Genomic DNA, 22,918 nt, shown 5'->3' on the forward strand with positions numbered 1-22,918 from the left:
CAGATGAGCATCACCTGAAATTTCAAAGCTGGAAATGAAAATGATAGAGCAAAAAAAAATAAAATTAAACTTCTCATTTTGCTACTTTAAATTTAGTCTCTTCTCCCTTCCCCTTCTTTACCAGTGCTTACCTCACTTTGGAGCAGACTGAAAAGGAATTAAATCCTAATCTTAGTGAAGTGTTACGTTGCAGTTGTTTTTTCTGTTGTTGTTGTATGGTTTCCTTCATTTTTTTTGTTTTGCTACTTTTGTAGCCTTATTAATCATTCTCTTCTCTGTTGCATTTTGTCATCACTTTGGTTTTTAGTAGCATTATTTCTGTGTCTTTGGTTCACAACTGACACCTCTTTGAGCACCTTGTCATTCCAAGAGAATTAATTCATCCCAAGGAGCAGCACTTCCCTTTGGTCATGCAGGACTTGTCCTGGGAATGTTAAACAATAACAGTTACAAATTAGAGGAATTAATTATATGCAATACTAAAGACTGATAAAAAGAACTGCAAGAAAGGAATTAGTTGAACAGGTTACTGTTGCTTAGTATAATTTAACGTGCATAAGTTGATTAAAATTACATAATTGGTCACTTTAAATTTCATGACTGGTAAAAGTATTGGTTAAACTTTTGTGCATCTCAGTACTTTTCTGAACTCTGAAACAGGTTACTTAATAAGTAAATAAAGGCTTTCATTTCCCCTTGTTGAGAGAGGTTATTTACCTGCCTTGTTGGGCTTCTCAACACTTAATGTTTTGCTCAGACCAATCCCACTGAAGTGTGATACTTCAAAAACTTCTGCAACTCATTGCAGGAACATAAAATAACTTAGTTAAAGAAGTTAGTCTGACTTTTAATTAAAATCTATACAATTAAACTGATTGACTTATTGTTCCAAAATAGACCCTGCTTGTATATAACTTTAAAAGTTAGTGACTGGCAGGATCATCCACTTGTGGGCCTAAATGCTGCTTTTCCTTTTGTAGACTGGAATTCCTGAGGGGTTGCTTCAGAGTACTGCTGTGGTGTTTTGGTCTTTGTTTTATTTTGGTTTTTAAAGAAATAAATATAATGCTCCTAAAGAGGTTTGGCTTTGAAGACTGAGAGTCTTCCACTGTGTGCACACTCAGTGACTCTTCCAAGAAACCTGAGTGATGACTTATGGTTTGTTGGGGGGATTCTGACTATTCTGCATACAGGGTTACCAGAGGAATATAGAAGAGAAAAAACATTGTCAGTCTGGTTTTAAAAGAGGGTTTTTATATGTTCAGTAAAAATTTGAGGCTGTTTGAGTAGATCAATTCCCTTTTAATTTATCACTTCAAACTACCTCGGTGGAAAATTCTTTATAATACAATATACAGTGTATATATATATATATATATAAAATAGAATATATAATACATGTTCATACATATATGTACATATAATATATAACACAATATACAATGCATATATAATACAATACATAATACATATTCATACATATATGTATGTATAATATATAATACAATATCCAGTGCATATGTAATACAATACATAATATATATTCATACATATATGTACATATAATATATAATACAACATGCAATTCTTTATAAGTAGTTCTCTAGTAGATTCTACCATCTTGTTAACAGCTCCATTCACAACTGTGGTGCATCTCCAATTACCTTCCATACAGCCATCATCTAGAATTGTGTCCTCCATATGTTTGTAGCTCATTAATGTGAGCCCTGTGTCTTCAGTGAGCATTTTGAGCTCAGTTTAGAGCATTTTGTGGCTGCCCTTGGCCCTGTGTGGGCAGGATGGACCCAGGACCTCCTGCAGTTCTGAGAGATGGAGTGGAGTGTCTGGAGATTTGAGTGGCCCAGTAGCCAACTGAACTCTGAGCCTGGTTTTGTGCATCATTGCCTAATACTGGTTGTGTTTTCCTTCCTCCCTTCCCAGAGCATTTGTGTACCTGAGCAACCTGCTGTACCCGGTGCCCCTGATCCACAGAGTGGCTGTTGTGAGTGAGAAGGGAGAGGTCCGAGGGTTCCTGCGCGTGGCAGTTCAGGCCATTGCAGGTGAGACACTCTGAGAGCTCCCCGGGGCAGCTCCTGGCACTGGGAACTGCTGCAGCTTCCAAAACCAGCCAAACAAATCAAACCTTCTGTACTCCAACTGGATTTTCGTGTTGCAGAGAACTCTCACTCTCTGTTAACTCGCTTTTGAATCGATGTCATTTGTTATGTCATCATATGGACCAAACAAATAAATGTTGAAATAATGCTGCTGATCAGATGGTGAAGGGATGGGGTTGGCCACTGGAGTTTGTACCTGGCAACTACTGCAACACTGTTTTTTAGGACAGTGAAAGAGCTAACCAGGTTCAGTGAGTCTGAAAACTAAAAATAAACCAAAGATTCTTCTTTCCTGCACCCCATGTAAATAGTGGACAAGGGTACTGCAAGTTTGATAGTTGTGGTGACTGGCAGCAAAGTCAAATGTACCAAATTTTTGCTGTGCTCCAGCTGTCCTCTTAAATAACTCTCTGAAATGTGCTTCCCCAGTGTCTGACAAGAGCAGGTGAAGAAGTTGCTGAAATGACAGTTTTCAGCATGGTATAAACAGAAACCAGCAGCAGTTTTCCCCTTCATTGCCTCTCTAAAAGTGTTGAGACTTAGGAACTGCTTTAACACACTGCTTAATTCCCAGCTTCCCAGAGGAGAAGGTGGATATCTGGGATGGTAAGTGCCCTTGGATGTGTGCTGGAGATGAGCTGCAGCTCACTAGGGAGTTGCTGAGATTTTACACTTGTTCAGTGGGAGGTGGGCTTAGCTGGTGGTCAGCCATGCCTTGCCCATGCTGGGCAGAGCACACATCCTTCCCAGAGTTTGTCCTTTCCAGCAGTGGCCGACTGCCAGCAATTCTTTCTTGTTTAGGAAGGGTAACCCTGGAAGCTTCACTCTCCATGGGAACCTATAATGAAATCTCACACTGAAGATGTATAAGAATCACTCTGGCAGGGATTAAAGCAAGTGACTTAAAATCTGTTTTATTGTGCACAAAAGACTCATTTCTAGTTTGGTTTGGTCTCCTTAGAATTGACTGAACATTTCCAAATAAATACTTTATTTATCCATCCAAATAAATAAAATACACCATGGCTAATAGAAATCAAACTGGGGACATCTCTTGAAAAAGGACCATGGCATTATTTGGTCCCTAAGCAAAGCTTTGGAACACATTCAGAATCTTGGGATTTCTCCTGCAAACATGGCTTTAGTGTGGAAGAAATCCCTGGCATTTAAGCAGGCCCTGTTGTTGTTGCTGTCCATGAAGAGGAGGAGGTTAAATGGGCAGACTGTGTGCACAGATCTGCCTTTCAGACTTCCAGCATGTGCTGGGGGAGCTTTGCTGCTGTCACTGCTGAGCTCAGGGCTGCAGGAGTTGAGGTGGCAGTTCCAGTCGGGGTTAATTTAGCTCAGTATCATAACCAGAAGTAAATAAATAATCAAAATGAGTATTGAAGTTGGTTTGCATTTAAAATTCTCTGAAGTATATTCGTAATGAAACTTCATAACTTGTCTTGTGGTTTGCCCATGCTGGAGTTGATGATGGGTAGATTTCTGACATGATTTTTTTCCATCACTGACTCCAACCTGTCATTTTTTTGCTCCCTGGACTGGTTTCCATTGTAATGAGAATTCCCATTTCAGTGACTCTGAGGTGTTTTCCCTCTGCTCCCCATCACTTATTTATCTTTTTTTCCCCTAATTTTTAGCTGATGAAGAAGCCCCAGATTATGGATCTGGTATCCGACAGTCTGGCACAGCTAAAATTTCCTTTGACAATGAGTACTTTGATAAGGTAAGAAGTCTTAGAATTGAGTTGGTTTCTTTGAGTGTAGTAGCTTGTGCTTCTAAATAAAGAATCTGTGTTGTAGGGGAAGAAGGAGAAACTGCAGGAGTTTGTTACAAGCCAATTCATTTAATTTTTCAGAGTGATTTTTCTTCAGTTGCAATGACTCGGTCTGGGCTGTCACTGGAAGAATTAAGAATTGTGGAAGGGCAAGGACAGAATTCAGAGGTTACCACTCCTCCAGAGGAGATCAACAGAATGAATGAGCTGGGTAAGCAAGAAATATGTGGTAGTTTTGGAGAAGTTAAGGGAAATCTGGGACACTTTGAAAGGGAGTCCAAGTGTCCTTCGTAAATATGATAGCTGGGGAGAGGTGAAACCTGTGGGTTGCATGTGAGAGATTCTGGAGTTACTCATTTGAAGAACTGTGCTGAAAAACACAGCACAGGTGTTTGGATCTTTTGATTACCAGTAAATTATTAGGGTTCAAAAGAAAAAAAAATGCGATGGCACTAAACTGTTTCTGAAGGAATAATTTAAGAAAAGAGAAGAAAAAAAAAAAGAAAAAACAGTGATTTCATGTGGGTTGTTTGTGTGTCCCTAAGACTTGAAGTCAGCCACTTTGGATGGGAAGATGACTCTGGAAGGATTCACTGAGGAGATTGGGGACCACCTGAAGCTGGGCAGCGTGTTCACCTTCCGGGTGACAGTGCTCCAGGCCAGTGGCATCCTGCCTGAATATGCAGACATTTTCTGCCAGTTCAAGTAAGAATTTGTCCTTATTTACATCAGGCAATTAGTGGTTTGACAGAGCAAAGAACAGTGGGCAGTGGAAGGTCTGATGGAGAGCTTTTCACAGCAGAGAAAAACACCTTGTGAGTTACTGGCATCCCTGCTCCCTGCTTTGTGTTAGCAGGTGTTAAGGAATAAAGTTGTGCAGAAAGGAATTAGGAATCAAAGTGGACTCTTAAATTAGTAGTTTAGAGATATCTTAAGATTTTAAGCTTAATTCAATATTAGATGGTACCTAAACTCAATTGGAATGAAAGCTGCATGAGCCTTGAGTAAATCAGTAGCTCAACAGTGCAAGTGTTCTTTGGCTTCTGTTCTTAAGAAAGAGAGTAAAAAATGGGAATAATAAAAACATTAAACAAGTACAGGAACTGTGGTTCTACAAGAGTGGGGTATTCCTGGCTTTAGGCCATCACTCAGCTCCCTGTAAAGTTCCAACAAAATAAATTTATTGTAGGATTTTAAGGTTTCCTTTCAGTGTTGGGTTCGGAGCACAGCAATCTTCATTAAACCATTCTGTGGTTGTTGATTTTTGTTTGATTTTCTTTTTTTGTTTGTTTTCCAAAAGCTTTCTGCACCGGCACGATGAAGCTTTCTCAACAGAACCCCTCAAAAACAACGGCCGAGGGACTCCCCTGGGCTTCTACCACGTTCAGAATGTGAGTAAAGCTTTGCAGGAGGGGTGACTGTGCAGTTGTGTGTCTCTCCTTCAAGGCAAGGGGAGTTATTTAGAGCAGGCAGTAAGAGGAGTGATCAGGTGGATGATATAATCCCCGATGGAAAACAAAATACAGAATGATTCCGTGTGGCAGATTTAACTCTTCATTTTCACCTCTGCTTCCTGCCATTGAAATCTTTGCTTCCTTTCCAGGATGTACAATGAGAACAGTCTGGAGTTCAGGAAATAAACCATATGTGTGAATAGCAGTGCCCATGATCTCAGATGAACTGAATATACCTATTTTTATGAACTGTGTAATCCTTTGGTTACGTGCAGCCTCCTCTTCTCTCATTTGAAATGCCTTATGCTGGGGCTTTCATTTTCTCCTTCATCAGAGAGTAGAATTAATGCCTAAATCAAAAAGGAATGCAGGTGCTTTTATTGTGAGGGACACTAAGTGCTATGAGCAATACTTCCTTTTTGAATGGCTCCTTTTCTTCCCTCCCTTGCCTCCCAGATCGCTGTGGAAGTGACGGAATCGTTCGTGGAGTACATCAAAACAAAGCCCATTGTCTTTGAGGTCTTTGGGCATTACCAGCAGCATCCCCTCCACCTGCAAGGACAGGACCTCAACAGGTAGTGGTCACTGTTCTGGCACAAAGGCAGTTTGGGATCATGCTCAGGTTAGCTCTGCAGTTTTCCATGCTCCTGAAATTATACAGCCACACCCTCACAAGCAGAATTCCTGATGGAGGTAAGAGTGAGTGAGAGAGACCCAGTGTGGTAATGGGTGGAATTGTTCTGCCAATCCATCTGCATCCACCACCATTCCTGGTCGTGGAATATTGTACTGGGAGCCTCAGCCATGATCTGTGAGCTCTGGGAAAACCTTCACAGTGCTCCAAGGTCATTGTTCCCTCAGGGCAAGCGGCCTCCTGCATAAGGGTAGGATGACAAAAGGAGGGATGAGACTGGAGGAAAACAAAAGGTTCTCAACCCTTTGACATGTTACTGCCAAAGTTGCCAGGCATTTTAATTTTTGGAGGTAGGGAAAGGACCCCTGTTCATCCTTGTCTTCAGAGCTTAAGGGGGGAGCCTGTTGAAGAGGCTGATTTTTAGAGGAAATGCCAGCCAAGGCTTGTTCCTTTTCCTAAAGTTATTTTGGGAAATGCTTGTTACCTCTTGAACTTTTCAGTGCAGAATGGGGGTAGAGCTGTTGGAAGTTGTAATCTTTTTATTTATTATTTTTACTGACATCTAGGATTGGTGAAGTTAAAACAGAAAAAGGACATAGGTTAGTGGGCTGAGTCCACTTCTTTTCCTGGCACTTGGTATTTACCTGTCTTCAGAGAATTGTGAGGATATTTTTAGAGACAAAAATGAGTGTATAAATACAAAAATGCAAGTGTGTACGTTTAAATAAAACATATTTTTCATGTTAACTGCCTCTGTACTGACAACTCTTTTCATTTCTCTGTAGCCCTCCACAGCCTTCCCGAAGATTCTTTCCTCCCCCCATGCCACTGTCAAAGCCAGGTGAGAACAGCTCTCTGACTGTCCATCACAGGTCTGCTTTCTCCTGAAAGTGGAGGTTGTAGTGTATTCCTGAGGTATCCAGGACACCGAGAAGTGTAGTGGAGTGAGTGCTGGGAAGGGCACTGAGTCTGCCTTTGATGGTTCTCTCCCTTTTTATGCAGTTTGTTTTTATTTCTCTGCAACCTCCTCTGCAGGAAGTGCTGCTGGGTTTGTTAAAGGGTAGAATTCCATTGCTGAGGTGTTGACCATATTCCATGAGATCTGGCTGTGGCTCTTCCTGTGCTTACTGATCACCTGACTGCAAATTTGCTTGTTCATTAACCACGTCATCTTTTGCTCTCTCCCACTGTCACGTAGCGAGTCAGTGCTGTTGAAATGATCCTTGTTTCCTTTGCCTAACTGCATTGATGCTGAACTCTGAACTCTGTTGCAATTTTTTTTCCCCATTTCACCTTTTAATTTCCTCCTTCTTTGTGTTTCTCTCACCTGCATATTTCTACCATCCTTTTTTTTTGTGTGTGTGTGTTCCATTCCCTCTGCAGACCATGAGAGGAAAATTGAGTTGATTAGGTATCTAATGTCTGGCTATGTGAACGTGCATGTGCTGAACACGCTCTCCGAGCATGCCAACGTTCTGGCCTCCTCTGCTGTGGCTGCTTTCCAGGATGGAGCTGACCAGCTGCCACCTTTTCTCTTTCTGCCTGTTCCCAGTTGTCAGAGTGAGCGGGCTCCTAAACGAGATGGTTAGTAGCCAACCTTGATCTCTGGTAGATGTAGAAGTAGTTCCAAAACGTGCTTCAAAATTCCTTTTTTTTTTTTTCCTTTGCCATGTAGTATTCTTAGGACTAGAAGCTGCCATGGTTGTGGTCATGGAAGGATGATGCTGTGCTGAAGTTTAGGGCTATTTTAGAGAGAACCATGTAGACATTTTAGACAGAACCATATAGACAGCCTATAGGCCCCAGCGTGCTGGGAGTCACAGATTTTTCTGTGGCACTGCATCTATTCTCTGAAACTTCCTGGACCTCTGATTTTTACTGTGTTTTGCATATAGTTTTGTGATCCTGGGATGAGAGATGCAAATGAAAACACAGCCAGCTGGAGTGGAAACAGTCTGCTGTGTTCTATACAGCTTTCCTTTTTGCTCATCTTCCTTTTCTGCCACTAACACTGCTATTCCTCACTTCCATTGTGTTCTGTTTTATTAAAATCAAAAAATGGCATGCTGGCTATTAATTGTGCCAGAGCAAGTCTGTGAGAATGTCTAGAACCAGCCTTCATGTTTGGTTAAACGTGTCTTTCTGTTGTTTTTCCTCTTCTGGTGCTTCTGAGTTTCTCTGCTTAGCAATAAACTGGGGTGACCTGGGTGTTGAATGTTCCTCCTGCTGCCAGCAGGGCTGAGTTCAGCTGTGATGAGTTCCTGAAACGATGGGTACAACAGGGTTACTACCCTGAGTAATGGATGAGAAGAGTAAATGCTGAGCCTCACTCTTGCTGCCTCACAGGATGGAGCTGTGCTGTGAATAACTGATACTTGTAAAATCTGTCTCTCTGAGGGAGCTGCTGTTTCACCCAGAAAATGCACAGAATTTAAGAGACCCCACAGGCACACCTGGAAGGACCTTTTCTTAACTGGGGACTGTTGTGCCCTTCCAGTGCTTGGGAAATTTAATCCTGGTGGATGTTGAAGGATACACAGAGGTGTGAAGGTGGGAGAACCTAAAGAACACCTGAGCAAGGGAAGAATGGCTTGAGAGGCCAGAAGGGGGAATGATTACTTGGCTTAATAAAAACAGCAAGGTTAGCATGTGAAAGGAGAAAAAATGGAAAATCAATTGCAGGGTTACAAAAATCCCTGTCAGACTGCACAGGAACTGAGCTTTTTAAAATGTTCCCATTTCCAAACATGTAATGAGTGAACAGATAAGAGAAGTCAAGCAATGATAACTAAAAGGTGTGATGTGAGTGTGTGAGAGGGAGTATCAGGTTATTTCCAGAATTTCGGTTATCCCATTACTTTTTTAACATGGTTTATCCCTACGTTTGTATGAAAGGAATTAGAGAGGATCTGGCCAGTAATAAGCACTAATACCAAGAGATAAGGAGCTCAGAAACATACTTTGGCAGGATTAAGGCTCTGGAATAAGTCTCGTTCAGCCCTTTTACATGTACAATATCTTATCCAAGTGGTGCAGGAGTCTGGCAGTTTGTGGCATCAAGAAGTGAAGACTGAAGTTTTAAGTTCTATATTTTTCCTCTTACATGGGGAAGGGGAAATATACTTTTTGAGTGAGTAATGGTGCAGATGAACAGACCCAAGCAATTCTAAACCACAAACTGTGATGCACATTTGAGGAATCTTCTTTTCTGTGGATCTAGAGAGGCTGTGCATTTTTCCAAGCCCTTTGGATACGCTTCTGTTTCATTATTTAACCTTTTTTGTTTTATTCTAGTAACCTAGATTTAAAAAAAAACCACTTTGAGAAATAACAATTGCTGCAAGCCCAATCATTTTCATGGAGAAATCTCTGCATATGTACATAGAATATGTAGGATCACTGAAATGGCACATTCCCATGAACCCTGAGCAAGATTTACTTGTTCAGTCTTTGTAAACTATTGTTTTTCCTTCTTTCTCTTTTTTCTGCCTTGAAGTGCCAGCTACAAAGCTGAACACCATGAGCAAACCCAGCTTGGGCCAGAGTGTGAGCAAATACGACCTCCTGGTGTGGTTTGAGATCAGTGAACTGGAGCCAACAGGGGAGTAAGTCCTGTGTTAATATTTTATGTTTCAAGGGCAGTGATTTATGGGAGTTTGGGGTTTTTTTTCCCCTTTGCTCTGTTCAGACCAGGTTCATTTTTAGCAGTTGTCTTTGGGTGGGGTCCTGGCTGGTTTGTAGTGATGGGATGTAACTACTGCTGGCGTTAGTTGTCCCCATTGGAAAGGAGGAAAGACACAGAAAAACATCCTTTCATCCCCTTGGAAAGGACTTGAGAGATAGAATGACATTCCTTCACACTTGAAGTGATCCTTCCACTGAGAACTCCATGCACACCAACTGAACAGGCACTGGGAAAACTTACCTTGTGTGGGCCATGAGTTTCAATCCTTTGGGTCACCAGAGACTTTATGCTCCAGAAGTCATCCAGCAGGTCCTGTTTTATGTTCATCTCTGATACAAAGAAGGTTTTCCCCTGGTAGGTCTTTAGGTTCTTTATTCCACAGAGTTTTCCAGAAATACTGGAAGTACAATGTACAATATTTCTGTATTTCACTGATCCTGTAGTGCCGTGAGGAGCCCTGAGGAGTCTGAGAGTAGGAGCCATAAGTAGTCTGAGAGTAGATAGAAATAAACACTCTTTGTCTTCAGATATCCTATGGAGAGGTAACTGCTGGCAGCAGAAGTTGCTGTGCTGGTCCATCTTTCCTCCTGTTGATTCCACTGTCTCCCACAGGTACATCCCTGCCATTGTGGATCACACCGGGGGCCTGCCCTGTCAGGGGACCTTCCTGCTCCACCAGGTACTGAGGAAAGCTGTGGAACAGCAAGTTGCATCTCTGCAGGGGGGGACAGAATGCTGCTGAGTGGGTTTGGCATCTTTCCTGCCCTCCTTTCCCAGCCAGCTGTGCCGTGAGAGCCGCAGGGTCAGGCAGCCCTCAGTCTGTACTCAGTCTGTGGCTTGTTTGGCCCCCAGGATATTGCTGTTCCTTTTGCTTATCAGTGTGAGTCCCACTCAGGAAAGATGAAAGCCTTTTAGAAAGCAGGAACCTTCTGGACCAGGTTTGTGCCCTCAGTGTTCTCCTGCATCTCTGCCAAGGGCACAGAAGGGTCACATGGACTCAGCTTCCATTCACTCTGTGTCACTGCCTGTGACTCTGCTCTACAAAATGAATGACCATGTCTCAGTGCATTTTAAATGCCTCTTAGAATCCTTCATAACAGTTTGTCTTTAGCTAGATTCTAAAGATAATCCTAGTTAAATATGGTCTCTAGGTTTAAAGTTATGCTTTTTCTTTAAAGTTGTGCTTTTTCCACTCTCAAATGCTCAGTTCCTTTTCATGGAGTTTACCTGTGACTTCCATTGCCTCTTGTTCTTAAAATAATAGGAACAGTTCTAATAGCTTAGGAATAATGGTCATATTCCAATAATTCCCTTGGAAGAAAAAAGTTACTTAGTCCTGGATTTACCAGTGTCCTCATCACTATTTTTGAGAGCACAGAAACAATTTCAGGGCTATTTTATGTTAAGAAACCTCTGCCTTTGTGGAGTGAGGAGGGGGAATTAATTAATTTCTGTTACATGTGAGAATATAACATTCCTTTGAGGTTAATTTTAGGGCCCTGAAACACAGAGGTGCTTGTTCAGTTACAGGGTAGTTTAAATGATCTTATTTGCTTTAGTTTTGCAAAGCAAATGTGTGTGTGTGTGTGTGTGTGTGTGTGTGTGTGTGTGTGTGTGTGTGTGTGTGTGTGTGAATGCTTCACCAGTGTTTTGGTTTTGAACTCTCCCAGGGAATCCAGCGGAGAATCACAGTCACCATTATCCATGAGAAGGGCAGTGAGTTGCACTGGAAAGATGTGAGGGAGCTGGTTGTTGGTGAGTAAATTCTTGTCTGTAAGGAAGAAAAACTATTAGTGGCAATTTCTCTTTGTATCAGGTTCTGTCATTTTTATGAGGGTTGCCTGTGAGAGGAGGATTTCGAAAAAGATCCTGAGGAAAAACTCCAGTTTTGCAGCTTCCTCTTGTTAATCACATGGTCTGAAATGGTGTTTGGGAAAACAAATTCCTTTTGTGTTGCAGGTTGAGTTTTAATTGATTCCTCCTCCTCCCCATTTCAGGGCGTATAAGAAATAAAGCAGAGGTAGATGAGGCTGCTGTGGATGCCATTCTGTCTTTGAATATTATCTCTGCAAAATACCTGAAGTCCTCTCACAGCTCCAACAGGTAAGTGAATAAAGTGAGCACTTTAGCAGGAATCTGAAATTTATTTGACCTCTGAGGTGTTGGCAGGGTGTTTGGGAAGTTGGGAATGTGGCTAATTATTAAATGTAGAATTCCATGGGCACAGGGCAGGCAGATGGAGAATGAACATCACCATAACTTCTTGCTACTGCTAAAATCTGTTGATCTACCTGAAGGATTTGTTGATTACTTTCTGAATGACTTTCCATGTGTAAGGACACAAAAGGAGGATGGAAAGGAACAGCTTAAGGGAGTCTCAGGATTTAACCCAGAACTTTTAAACTGATATAAAGGTTTGGTGCTAGAATACAGCATTGAAGTACAAGGACAATTTTGGGAGATACATTTATAGATGTGGACATACCTATATCTTCCCTGGAACAAGCATGTGACAACTGAAGCAAGAGCCACGCTTTGTAAATTCATATTTTGTGGATTTCTATGGATGTATCACGAACTGACTCCTGTCCCCTGTCCCTGCAGTCTCTGGGCAGCAGCAGGGCCCTGGCTCAGGGGTTTCTGGCTCTGTGTGTCCCTCATTGGGGTGCATTTGCTGTAAAGCTCAGACTCCACATTGTTCTGCTTCAGTGTCTGCAACAAAGGGCAGTGAGGCAGAGTGTGGGATTGGGCACAGCCTCTCCCTTCTGACATCAGCCCAGTCACTTGACTGCTCCCTGGCTCTGCTCAGCTGTGCAAAGCAGGAATAGCTCTGGAATGGAGCTCTGAATGAGTTTCCAGAGGGGAGGGGGGTTTGGAGCCCATCTCTGCTGCAGCTGCTGGATGCTGGAGTCGGGATCCTCCAAGGCACTGAAATGGCTTCTTCCTTCTCCGTTAGAGGCCTGGACTTTGATGGACCACTGCAGCATTAAAGGTGGATTTGGGATGCTGCTTCTGCCCGTGGAATATCTCTGCCACCTGGTGTCTGTCAAGGCAGGCAGGGACAGGGGCTTCAGCAGTTCCTCTCTGTCTCCCACTGTGAAGTGGACATTTTAGTGTATCTGAATTAATGGATCAGTGTAACTGGAACACTGGGAGACTGTTGCTGGTTTCCAGTCTGATACTATTGGCTTTGCAGTTGGAAAGCCCTGTGCTTTCTGTTCTCTAGCAATTCAATAAATTCTTGTACAGCTCCATAGTTCCCTATAACATGGGTCACTTGGGTAAAGGATGAGTGTGAGTTGACCATCTCTTCCCAAAATGCCAAGGTTTAAGTTGTGGGATGGCAGTGGTGGAGTGGGATTGAGGCCCTGATGAGGGATATGTCTTCTGTTTGCTCATTGTCTGCAGACTGTTTTCTGCTTCCTGTGGGGGATTTTTTTGCTTTGTTTTGTTTAAGTCCACATGTTCTGTTCCTCTCAGCTGTTGCTTTTCTGTTCTGCTTTTGGCTGCACTAACTGAAGCTCTTTCTATGTTTTTACAGGCTCTTTCTTGATAAGGATATGCCTAGGTATTTTCTGTTTGCTTCCTTTGTGCATAAAGATTCTTGAAAATAGAATGCTTTATGTCCTGGTTGTATTGCTGCTACCTCCCTCTTAGCTTTTATGGAATTCCATTAGTACACCTCTTAGCTCTTCCAGAACTGGTATTCCTCCTCCTCCTTTGTGTCAGGGGTTATTCAGGTACAGTTCACTGGGGGACTTGTGAAGGGGAACTTTCCTTCACATGCAAGAGAACTTCCTTCCATCAGTCTTCCTGATTCTCTAAATGTGCCATCAAATATAGCCCCTATTTGTAGTCCTTGCTATTTTCTTCCTTTGTTCTGTATCAAAGAACTAAATTTGGAACTTCTCACTGTCTCAAACTCTGTAATGTGTTTGAAGTACCAAGCCAAGGACTGAATGATGAGGTTACTTGAAATTCCAGCTCTGAATTGCACTGAACAAAAAGCAGGGGCTGCCATGTGAGGGCCATTCAGCCTCTCTGGGGCTGGATTTGCATCTGAAATTTAACCATGTGGCTGCTGCTCCTTAATTTACCAGCTGGCAGAGGAGCTGCTCAGACTGGATTCCTGTTTCCCTTTCCAGGTGGGATCACAGGCACGGGATTCCAGGCACGATGGCAGTGCAGGCTGGGGCAGTTTGCTTTCTGTGCTCTGCCTCTTTGTCTTCGATGCTCTCAATTCACCACCTTTCACTAATACTAAAATCCACTTAAGAGTCAGTTCTAACTACACATTTAACCTGTTTCTCCTGTTTTCTGTGCTTTGCTTGTTCTGTGCTCCCTCTTGCTCCTTGTGCTGTTGGTTCTGCTGAAAGGAGTTTGCTCACGTCTGGTCTTTGTCTCCCTGTGTAACTGTTGGAGCACATTCTGGTTTGGACAGGCAAGGCTGTGGATAAGGAACTTCCTGGCTGGACAAAACCCACTACAAAAACTGCCTCAAAGCTGTACTTGGCTTCAGCTTGGTGTTTGTCCAAAGCCCCTGGTTTTGCAGAAGGTGGTGGTGGGAGTTCTGCACTGATCAACACTTACCCCTGTGTTCTCTCCCAGGATGACAAATCACTTTTGGCAAATGGTGCAGAGCTGGTGCAGGGGCTCCATACACTGGTTTTCCCATGTGTGGAGAACCAGGTTTTACTACTTTCTTTCCCACCCTCACAGTAGATCTGGAACTTGCTTAAAGTTTAAAAAATTGCTGTCTTAACTAAGTCACAATGAAAGCTTAAAACATAAGGATTCAACACAGATGTGTAAAGGGTTAGAGGACAGCCTGTGCTGTTTGCCTAATCTAACTCAAGTGAGGATTATTACTTTACAGTGCTTTTAAAGTTACCAATTACTTGGCCTTTAGGATATGTTGCTCTGTACCATTTTTAACAGAAACAAGATGTTTAGAAGTAATTTCCTAAGTATGCTGCTTCAAATGCAAACAGTATTTAGCAGTGTTCTCACTTGACTGTACAGTTGATGGTGTCTCTAGCTTGGAATTGTGTAATTGGTATCAGAAAAAGGGGATTCTCAGGAGCTCTGTTTGAGGTCAGAACTCTGTTTCTGATGTCTGCTCTTAGGTTGTTTCATGTTTCTTTTTGGTTTGCTTTGTGTTTTGTTATTTCTTCTACCCCCACCCTGCTTTTTGTCCTTTGTCTTTAGTTGCATTTTCTATTTTTCTGAGTTGGCCTTGGGCATTAGCACAGAAGCTTCTTAGAGACACAACTTTTCTTGCTTTTAGTACCACATTGTTTGGACTCGATGGGATGAAAAACCTCAAAAACAAGGGGATTTGGGAGGGCAATACTATAGAGCTGATGGAGAATTAATACCTTCTGTTTGTGTTGCCAGTGTGGAAAGGCATGCTGAACTCCTGGATAAGGGTATAGCTCTTCTTTCCAAAGGGACCTGCCTGAAATCAGTCTCTGCCTGTGAGAAAGGAGAAAGCTCATTTCCCTAAGCCCCTGCTAGAGAGGAGAGTGTAATGATCCTCTAGATCTGATGATTTAGCTGTACTGGGTCTGATGCTCTCTCACTTCTTACTTGAGCAGAAGAACTTTCCTGATTGCTGGGGTAGAGCCCTGGGAGCCTTCAGCTCCTTTCTCTCCATGTCCCAAACCGAGGAAACTTCTGTAAGAAGTTTGTGTTAGAGCTGCAAGTTTTTCCTTGAAGCCGTTAGAGCACAGAAAGAAATATTTATCACTTGAATATAGGACTGAACCCATCTATCAGTCACCCTGATTTGCTGTCAGAACCTGCTGGTTTTGTAAGACTAAGTATTAGAAGGATCTCTTCTGTTGCTATATGTTAGTCCTAAAATATGGTATAGGAAGACAGTTGGTTATAAAAAAGGATCTTCCCATGCAGTTTGAAGGCCCAGCTGGGCTGAATTGCACCTGAAGCAATAGAGGTGAATTCTGTCTGTTTAGAAACACAGTTCTCTAGTGCTGACTTCCCTGTAGTGCTGTGACAGCTTTAGTTCTCTTCTGCATTGCCTCTTTTCTCTTTCAGATGAGTCTTTTTCATAACAGGCAAAATACTATTTGAGGTAGAAGTAAATAATTTTGGAAAAGAAGAGAAGGTTTTTGCTTCAAGTGTTTGTTCTCTAAGTCTCTGAGAGTCATAGTGGATGGTGTCAGGGAAGAGGTGCTTTACACTGAGCAATGAGAGGGATGCAGAGGAACTTCTACAATTGAGCTTTTACTTTTTTCCAGAACTTTCTACCGGTTCGAAGCAGTTTGGGATAGTTCCTTGCATAACTCCCTTCTCCTCAACCGAGTGACACCATATGGAGAGAAGATCTATATGACCCTCTCTGCTTACCTGGAGGTGAGACCCCTGTGCCTGCCTTTGGCTTGTGGCTCAGTAGAACATTTGAGACAGGACTCAGTGTGTACCTGAGATAAACACTGCCTGGGCTGAGTGATTTCAGTCCTGAAGCCAGTCAAAGGGTTTATTCATTTTCTGAGAACAGGGTGGAAAAATTTATTCCCAGTTACCATCTTAATGTCCAGGTATTCCTGCCTGGCAGCACACGTGAAGTGAAACTGGTGATCTCTGTGCCTCCTTTTGTCCATCTTTGTATCTGAAAATCCACTGAGATCAGTGAAAGTTGCTGTGGAAGTACTCCTGGTGTTACAAACACTGCCTTGTGTGCAAGATGCTGTTGTTTTGTGTAGTGCAATTATTTCACCCACGAGACGCTTCGAGGAATTTTGACAGTTTTCTTCACCAAAAACCCAACTGAGAACAACTTCCCAAAGCTGTGCCACTCCCAGGGCAGCAGTGTAGCTTGGCACAGTTGTCTGCAGCCCCTCACTAAGCTTTTCCTCTTAGCTGGACCACTGCATCCAGCCTGCAGTCATCACCAAGGACGTGTGCATGGTGTTCTACTCCAGGGACGCCAAGATCTCCCCACCGCGCTCGCTGCGCAACCTCTTCGGCAGCGGCTACTCCAAGTCCCCAGACTCGTGAGTTCAGTTCCCAGTTTTGGTACCAAGAGTTCATGTCAATATGTGCTTCTTCTCTTAGAGGGCATGGGGAGGATGTAGCTTATTTTTCTTTCTTTCTTCCTTGAAACTGTACCTGATTGTGGGTTCTCCAGCCTGGTTTTGAACGTTCTTTCTTGCATTTATTTCAGTGAAACTCTGATGGTTTCTCTCTTTACTGACCTCTTTTCCAGACTGACAGTTGGGAAGAGAGTTCCATTTTTCAAGCTTGTACATAGATGGTCCTGATTCCTGACCTGGAATTTGCTGCAGCACCTGCTCTCCAAGTCCAGTGCAGGGTGGGAGGGGAACATGGGGGAAATACCATTTTTGGAGATCTTGAAGTCTGTCCTGGCTGTTTTATGCAACATTATAATTCAGATCTAGTTCTAACTAACAACTATTCTTAAACTTCTACTTTGGGGCCCACTGAACTACAGCTGATGCACTTCATTTCTGAAGATAACAGTGTGTTTTTGTTTCCTTCTGCTTTCCTGTGAACAGCAACCGAGTCACGGGGATTTATGAACTAAGTTTATGCAAGATGGCAGACACAGGCAGTCCAGGTAAGCAGTCACTGGGTGTTCAAGTGATAAATATGAAATATTGCAGAGAATTTCCTGGGCAGAACAGAGTAAACACTTCTGTCCTGATGAGAGGCAGTTCCTGTGTTTCACAGGAGAAAGGGAACATTGCTACTCCATAAAAAAAACTTATTCAGGCTTTTACTTTAGACTCAGGTCTGTGTTTACCATCACTTTACACTGAGGATTCACTGAGAACTTGACATCTCTGACATGGGTATCTCAGGAAACTGGGCATGTACCAGAGTCTGAGACTTAGGGCCATGATACAAGGCTCATCACTGACAGTGGAGATGGGTTTGGCAGCAAGAGAGTTTTCTCTTGGCCTTTTGAAGGTGATGGAAGGAATGTGGCTCATGTAGTATCAGTGTATTCTTCTTCTAAGACGTGGCAATCGAAGTCTTTGTGTTGAATTAAACAGACCAGCAGTTTGCATTGTATCTTGGTCAATAGAAAATATCTGAATGAAGTAAGAAAGCTGCACTAAATCAGATATCTTTGGAATGTGTAATGGCAGTGAATGAAATCCTTGCCTTGTGTATTCCCAGCCAAACAGCAGAGTTGTTGGCTCTTCACAAATTGCTGATTGTTTCTTAGTGGCATCCCTCTGGCTGTGGTTTTAACATGTCTCATGTTGGTTTTTGCTGCTCAGGAATGCAGAGGAGGAGGAGGAAAGTCCTGGATACATCTGTGGCATATGTGAGGGGAGAAGAGAACCTTGCTGGTTGGAGGCCCAGGGGTGACAGCCTCATCCTGGAGCATCAGTGGGAACTGGAGAAACTGGAACTGCTGCATGAGGTGAGTAAAGAGATCAAAGTCAAGATTTAAATGAATTCTCCCAACAGAGAAGATACAAAGTGTGGGCTGGCTGCTGAGTGGGACCTTCAGCTCAGAATCTCAGTGTATTCAACAAAGGCAGATTCAAATTCCAGTGCCATTGTAAACTCCCTTCCCTTGGGAGAATGTTCACTGGTCTGAATATAAAAGAATGCCTGAGAACTGAGTGTCTGTGAAACAGGCCCTGTCCTGGAGCAGACGATACCCATTTCTCCTCTCACCAGGTGGAGAAAACCCGGCACTTCCTTCTGCTCCGTGAAAAGCTCGGTGACAGCATCCCCAAGTCCCTGAGTGACTCACTGTCCCCCAGCCTGAGCAGTGGGACACTCAGCACCTCCACCAGCATCTCCTCCCAGATCTCCACCACGACCTTCGAGAGCGCCGTGACGCCCAGCGAGAGCAGCGGCTACGACTCGGCCGACATCGAGAGCCTGGTGGACAGGGAGAAGGAGCTGGCCACCAAGGTGGGGCAGGGCAGGGGCCTCTTGGGGGAGAACTGGGGTGCCAGGGGTGGTTAAAGATCAATGGTGAGCTTCTCAGATAGCACAGTGAATGCCCAGCACTGTGAGGGTTTCACTGGAGTGTGTTCTCCGGTGAAATCATCCACTCACACCACAGAACCGCAATAGGTTTGTGCCGTGGCTGTTCACTCACCTCATCCCCCTTCATTAATAGTAAAACTTCCTAATTTTATCAAGGGAAGTGATTATTCCCCTCTTCTTCTTTCTAATTTTATCAAGGGAAGAGATTATTCCCCTTTTCTGGGATTTTTCACAGCAGTTTAGGATTTGTTTATTGTTTCACGAGCTGCCCAAGCGTGTCTTGGCAAACTGCCTCTTGTATTCAGATTTCCCTGAAAATCTAAATGTAAAATTCTCTTTCTGTCTCTCATTTGTTTTCCCCCCCTCTTTAGTGTCTGCAGCTCCTGACTCACACTTTCAATCGGGAATTCAACCAGGTGTACAACAGCATCAGTGATTGTAAGGTAAATATGTCATGTAGGACAATACACTGTATTTGTAGTGCAATAGCAACAGATTTATGGGTCGTGGAATCTGCTGATACTATGAAAAGATAAACCACTTTATATTCATTTCATTAATTTTTATTTTCAGTCTGTTAGAAGTATTTGGCTATTCAGCATCAGGTTGCAAAGAGTATTACAGGAATTGGAGATGGTGTGGACTTGGACTGTAGGACATCTTCCAGTTGATCAGCAGACTGGAAGTGCTCTTACTGTCTTTCCCTCCATACACTTTCCCAATGTAAAAGGATAAATTGACTCTTAAAAATTCTGCCTGTAGGCCCAGGGAACCCCAAGTTGCAAACTGCATAGTGTGATGTTCCATTGAGGAAGTCAGGCTGTGAATACTCAGAGGTGCAGGACATGATAACAAGCTCTGTCTGCAGAAGTGCCATTGTATTTTATTTATTTATTTATGGTTGTGTGCAAAAATTTGACTACTGAGTAGGGCAATGGCTGATGGAAATACCTTGTGTTGTCTGAGCTGAGTGTTCAGCCAGGGCTGAGCCCCAGCTGCAAACCCAGCTCAGTTTGACCTTTGTCCCTGTGTTTGCCCCCGGAGCTGTCGGATATTTCTCCCATCGGGCGGGACCCGTCCGTGTCCAGTTTCAGCAGTGCAACCCTCACCCCTTCATCTACCTGCCCTTCTCTGGTGGATTCCAGATGCAACTCGATTGATCAGAAGTAAGTGTGGTGCATTAATAGGAAAACATCACTTTTCAGTGCTTCACAAATCTCTTTGCTATGTTTCCTGATATTTTTTTCTCCTCTTTTCTTCCTTCTCCCTACTTTGAAATATTTCTCTCTACAGCCCCCTTGCCTTACTCCTCCAGTCCCTCTGCACAGTTATTTTCCCCCATTCTAAAGTGGTTTTTTTCCCTTTGTACTGGAGGAGCACTCAGATGCTTGTCATTCCAGTGACCAGTGCATCTGCAGTGAGCAGAATCCACAAGTTGTTTCAGAGGTCTGTTACGAAGATCTACTAATAACAACCCAAACAAACCAGTTTGGCCACTACTCTCTGTTTATCTTTCTCAGCTGTATCTGTAGCAGATATTTTTGATTGAATTTAGAACAACTACTTAGTGAAAGACATGTAATTTGTACCTTCTCAGTTTAACATCCCTGAGGGGAGGAGTGCTGGTGAAGCACATTTTACATCAAAGATGTGTGCCTGTGTTGTGACTGTGTTTAGCAGGAGGAACATGGGAAAAGTAGTAGGGAAACAGCTTACTTGCAGTTATTATAAATTTTATTCCACAGATATCAAGGAAAAATGCTATTTGATGTTATGCAAAAGGGTCCCAATGTCTTTCCAAAATCCTCCTCTTAGGAGGATGAAACTCCTAAGACAGGCTGGGCTGTAGATGCACTTTAAAATTCCATTGTCACATTCAGTTGCTTTGTTGGGATTGACTTTTCCTTCTCCACTTTTTTTGTAAAGGACACCAGAAGCAAATTCTCGTGCCTCCAGTCCCTGTCATGAGGTGGAACAGTTCCAGATAATTCCTGCAGTAGAAACTTCCTATCTTGCCAGAGCTGGAAAGAATGAGTTCCTAAACCTCGTTCCTGATATTGAGGAAATCAGACCAGGGTAAGTTTTTTATTGTTGTGGCTTCCCCAGAGCTGTCACAGGGGCTTTCTGAGGTTTGTAGGTTCTATATCCCATTAAGGAGGGAAAATTAACAGGTGGTAGCAGAGCTGCAGAGCCCTGTGTGGTGGAGGCAGGACTGGGGAAGGTTTTGTTGATATTTGATCTCTGCAGCTTTTGTTCTCTGCATCTTCTTAATGAACAGGATTTCCAGTGGCTTAAATATGATGTTTGTTAGCATCAAACTGTGGCTGAAGTTCACTTAGAGATCTGTAGGGTCCTTCTTTCTGTCAGACTTCTGCATAGTTATTGAAGACACAGTTCAGCTTGTAACAGCAGAACTTTTCTGAACACTGTTGCAGACAAAGTGTGTTAAAGACCAAGTGTCTTACACAGTGTTTTGCAGTTAACAGGGATACTCATTAGGTGCCTAATTTAGGGGAAAACTGTTAATATGTGGGGATTTTTTTTCCAGCTCTGTGGTCTCCAAGAAAGGATACCTCCACTTCAAGGAGCCTCTCTCCACCTCCTGGGCCAAGCACTTCGTGGTGGTTCGCCGTCCCTACGTTTTTATTTACAACAGTGACAAAGACCCTGTAGAAAGAGGAATCATCAACTTATCCACAGCCCAGGTGGAATACAGTGAGGATCAGCAGGCAATGGTAAAGGTCAGTCTGAGAGCTGTTCTTTGTTTACCCATGAAGCAGGAACGTTACAGGCAGTGGTGGATCCATAACATCAGGTGTGTCATCTCTGGTCCAAGCAAAATGCATCTGGGAGGATGTCTGGGATCTGATGATTCTGCCCACACAGTTCCCAGTTTGTTCAGGGTTTCTTGTGTTTTGGACACAGCCAGAGACTGAACCTGACTGCTCTTACACATCAGATCAGCTTTTAGGGGATGTGTTGGTACCATCACCCCGTATTTGGTTTTTGCATCTTCCTTTGTGTGGTGTTCTGCCACTGTGTGTTTTGTTTATTTAAAGAAAAACCCCACAAAACAACACACACAAACATCCTGCAAGGTACCAAATGAACTTTACTGCTCCATCAAAGTCCACACTCATGAGTTAAAACATTATTTTGTAGAAGTCAATGGCTAATAATATTCTGGACATGAGCAGTGAAACTTAAAAGAAAGCCCTTAGGCCTTGTAGGGTTTAGGAACATGGCAGAGAGAGGAATTGTGCATCAGCTTCTGTGCTTTTAAATTTCAGTATTTTAAATTGTTTTCCATCTTCCAGACACCCAACACCTTTGGAGTGTGCACAAAGCACCGTGGGGTCCTGCTGCAGGCCATCAACGACAAGGACATGAACGACTGGTTATATGCCTTCAATCCTCTCCTGGCTGGCACAATTCGGTGAGAGGCACCTGGGGCAGGCAGGGCTGGGGAGCAGGAGGGCAGGGAGAGGAGCAGGAGGGCAGGGAGAGGAGCAGGAGGGCAGGGAGAGGAACAGGAGGGCAGGGAGAGGAGCAGGAGGGCAGGGAGAGGAGCAGGAGGGCAGGGAGAGGCTCAGACCAGGAGCAGAGGGTTGGTCATGGAGTTTAATCTTGTTCTGAAGAATCTGATGAGTTGGGGGAGCTGAAGAAGGGAAGAGGGGAGGCAACCCCCCTGCCCCAAACAATCAGGAAACCAAGCACCCTGTGTTTCAGGAGCTGCAGGGGCTGCTGCTTCTTTGGCTTGTGATGTTTTAACAGCCACACTTTGAAGTGGAATGCTGCATTTGGAGGCCACCAAATGGCTTCCTTGCATTGCCATTTTACAGATTTATAAAGCCTCTGCCTGCCTCTGTGCAGGCAGGTCTGCGCTGCCTTTTTAGGTTCTTGATGATGAGCTAAAGCAGAAAGTCTCATTTCCTTCCCTTTTTTGAGCTTCTCTAGCAGGCTTCCCATTAACACAGTCCCAGGCAGCCCCTGCTTGCTGCAGAGATCTTACTACATTGCAGTAACCCTTCTTTCAGTAAAAAAAGAAAAAAATTAAAACCTAAGCTGTCACAGCATCAAATAATTTCTGAACAGTGTAGCCCTTAGAAGATTCTGCCTCCCTTTAAAGGAGCACAACAGAGGAGTGAGAATTTTTTCTCATCACAGCCCTGGGTATGGTTCACTTTCTTGCCATGGGGAGCAAACCAGGACTGTACAAAAAGATTTAAAAAAAAAAAAAAAAAGTTGGGC

General features: G+C 43.3%; 1 protein-coding gene across 9 annotated transcripts in view; it reads left to right on the plus strand.

Moving 5' to 3' along the window:
• KIF1B (kinesin family member 1B) overlaps positions 1–22,918 on the plus strand; it is an 82,104-nt gene that overhangs the window by 58,818 nt on the left and 368 nt on the right. For all 9 annotated transcript variants that reach the window (XM_064678536.1, XM_064678530.1, XM_064678537.1 and 6 more), the window contains 21 exons: positions 1,942–2,060; positions 3,761–3,846; positions 3,979–4,108; positions 4,443–4,602; positions 5,198–5,288; positions 5,808–5,926; positions 6,771–6,826; positions 9,482–9,590; positions 10,283–10,349; positions 11,341–11,425; positions 11,668–11,773; positions 15,931–16,045; positions 16,553–16,686; positions 17,209–17,270; positions 17,941–18,086; positions 18,350–18,589; positions 19,039–19,110; positions 19,712–19,833; positions 20,594–20,743; positions 21,216–21,408; positions 21,985–22,103. In XM_064678536.1, the coding sequence (XP_064534606.1) occupies positions 1,942–2,060; positions 3,761–3,846; positions 3,979–4,108; positions 4,443–4,602; positions 5,198–5,288; positions 5,808–5,926; positions 6,771–6,826; positions 9,482–9,590; positions 10,283–10,349; positions 11,341–11,425; positions 11,668–11,773; positions 15,931–16,045; positions 16,553–16,686; positions 17,209–17,270; positions 17,941–18,086; positions 18,350–18,589; positions 19,039–19,110; positions 19,712–19,833; positions 20,594–20,743; positions 21,216–21,408; positions 21,985–22,103 (2,481 nt within the window). The remainder of the gene's footprint in view (positions 1–1,941; positions 2,061–3,760; positions 3,847–3,978; positions 4,109–4,442; positions 4,603–5,197; positions 5,289–5,807; positions 5,927–6,770; positions 6,827–9,481; positions 9,591–10,282; positions 10,350–11,340; positions 11,426–11,667; positions 11,774–15,930; positions 16,046–16,552; positions 16,687–17,208; positions 17,271–17,940; positions 18,087–18,349; positions 18,590–19,038; positions 19,111–19,711; positions 19,834–20,593; positions 20,744–21,215; positions 21,409–21,984; positions 22,104–22,918) is intronic.

This window comes from Pseudopipra pipra, chromosome 22 (genome assembly GCF_036250125.1).
Source record: "Pseudopipra pipra isolate bDixPip1 chromosome 22, bDixPip1.hap1, whole genome shotgun sequence".
Classification (NCBI taxonomy): domain Eukaryota; kingdom Metazoa; phylum Chordata; class Aves; order Passeriformes; family Pipridae; genus Pseudopipra; species Pseudopipra pipra.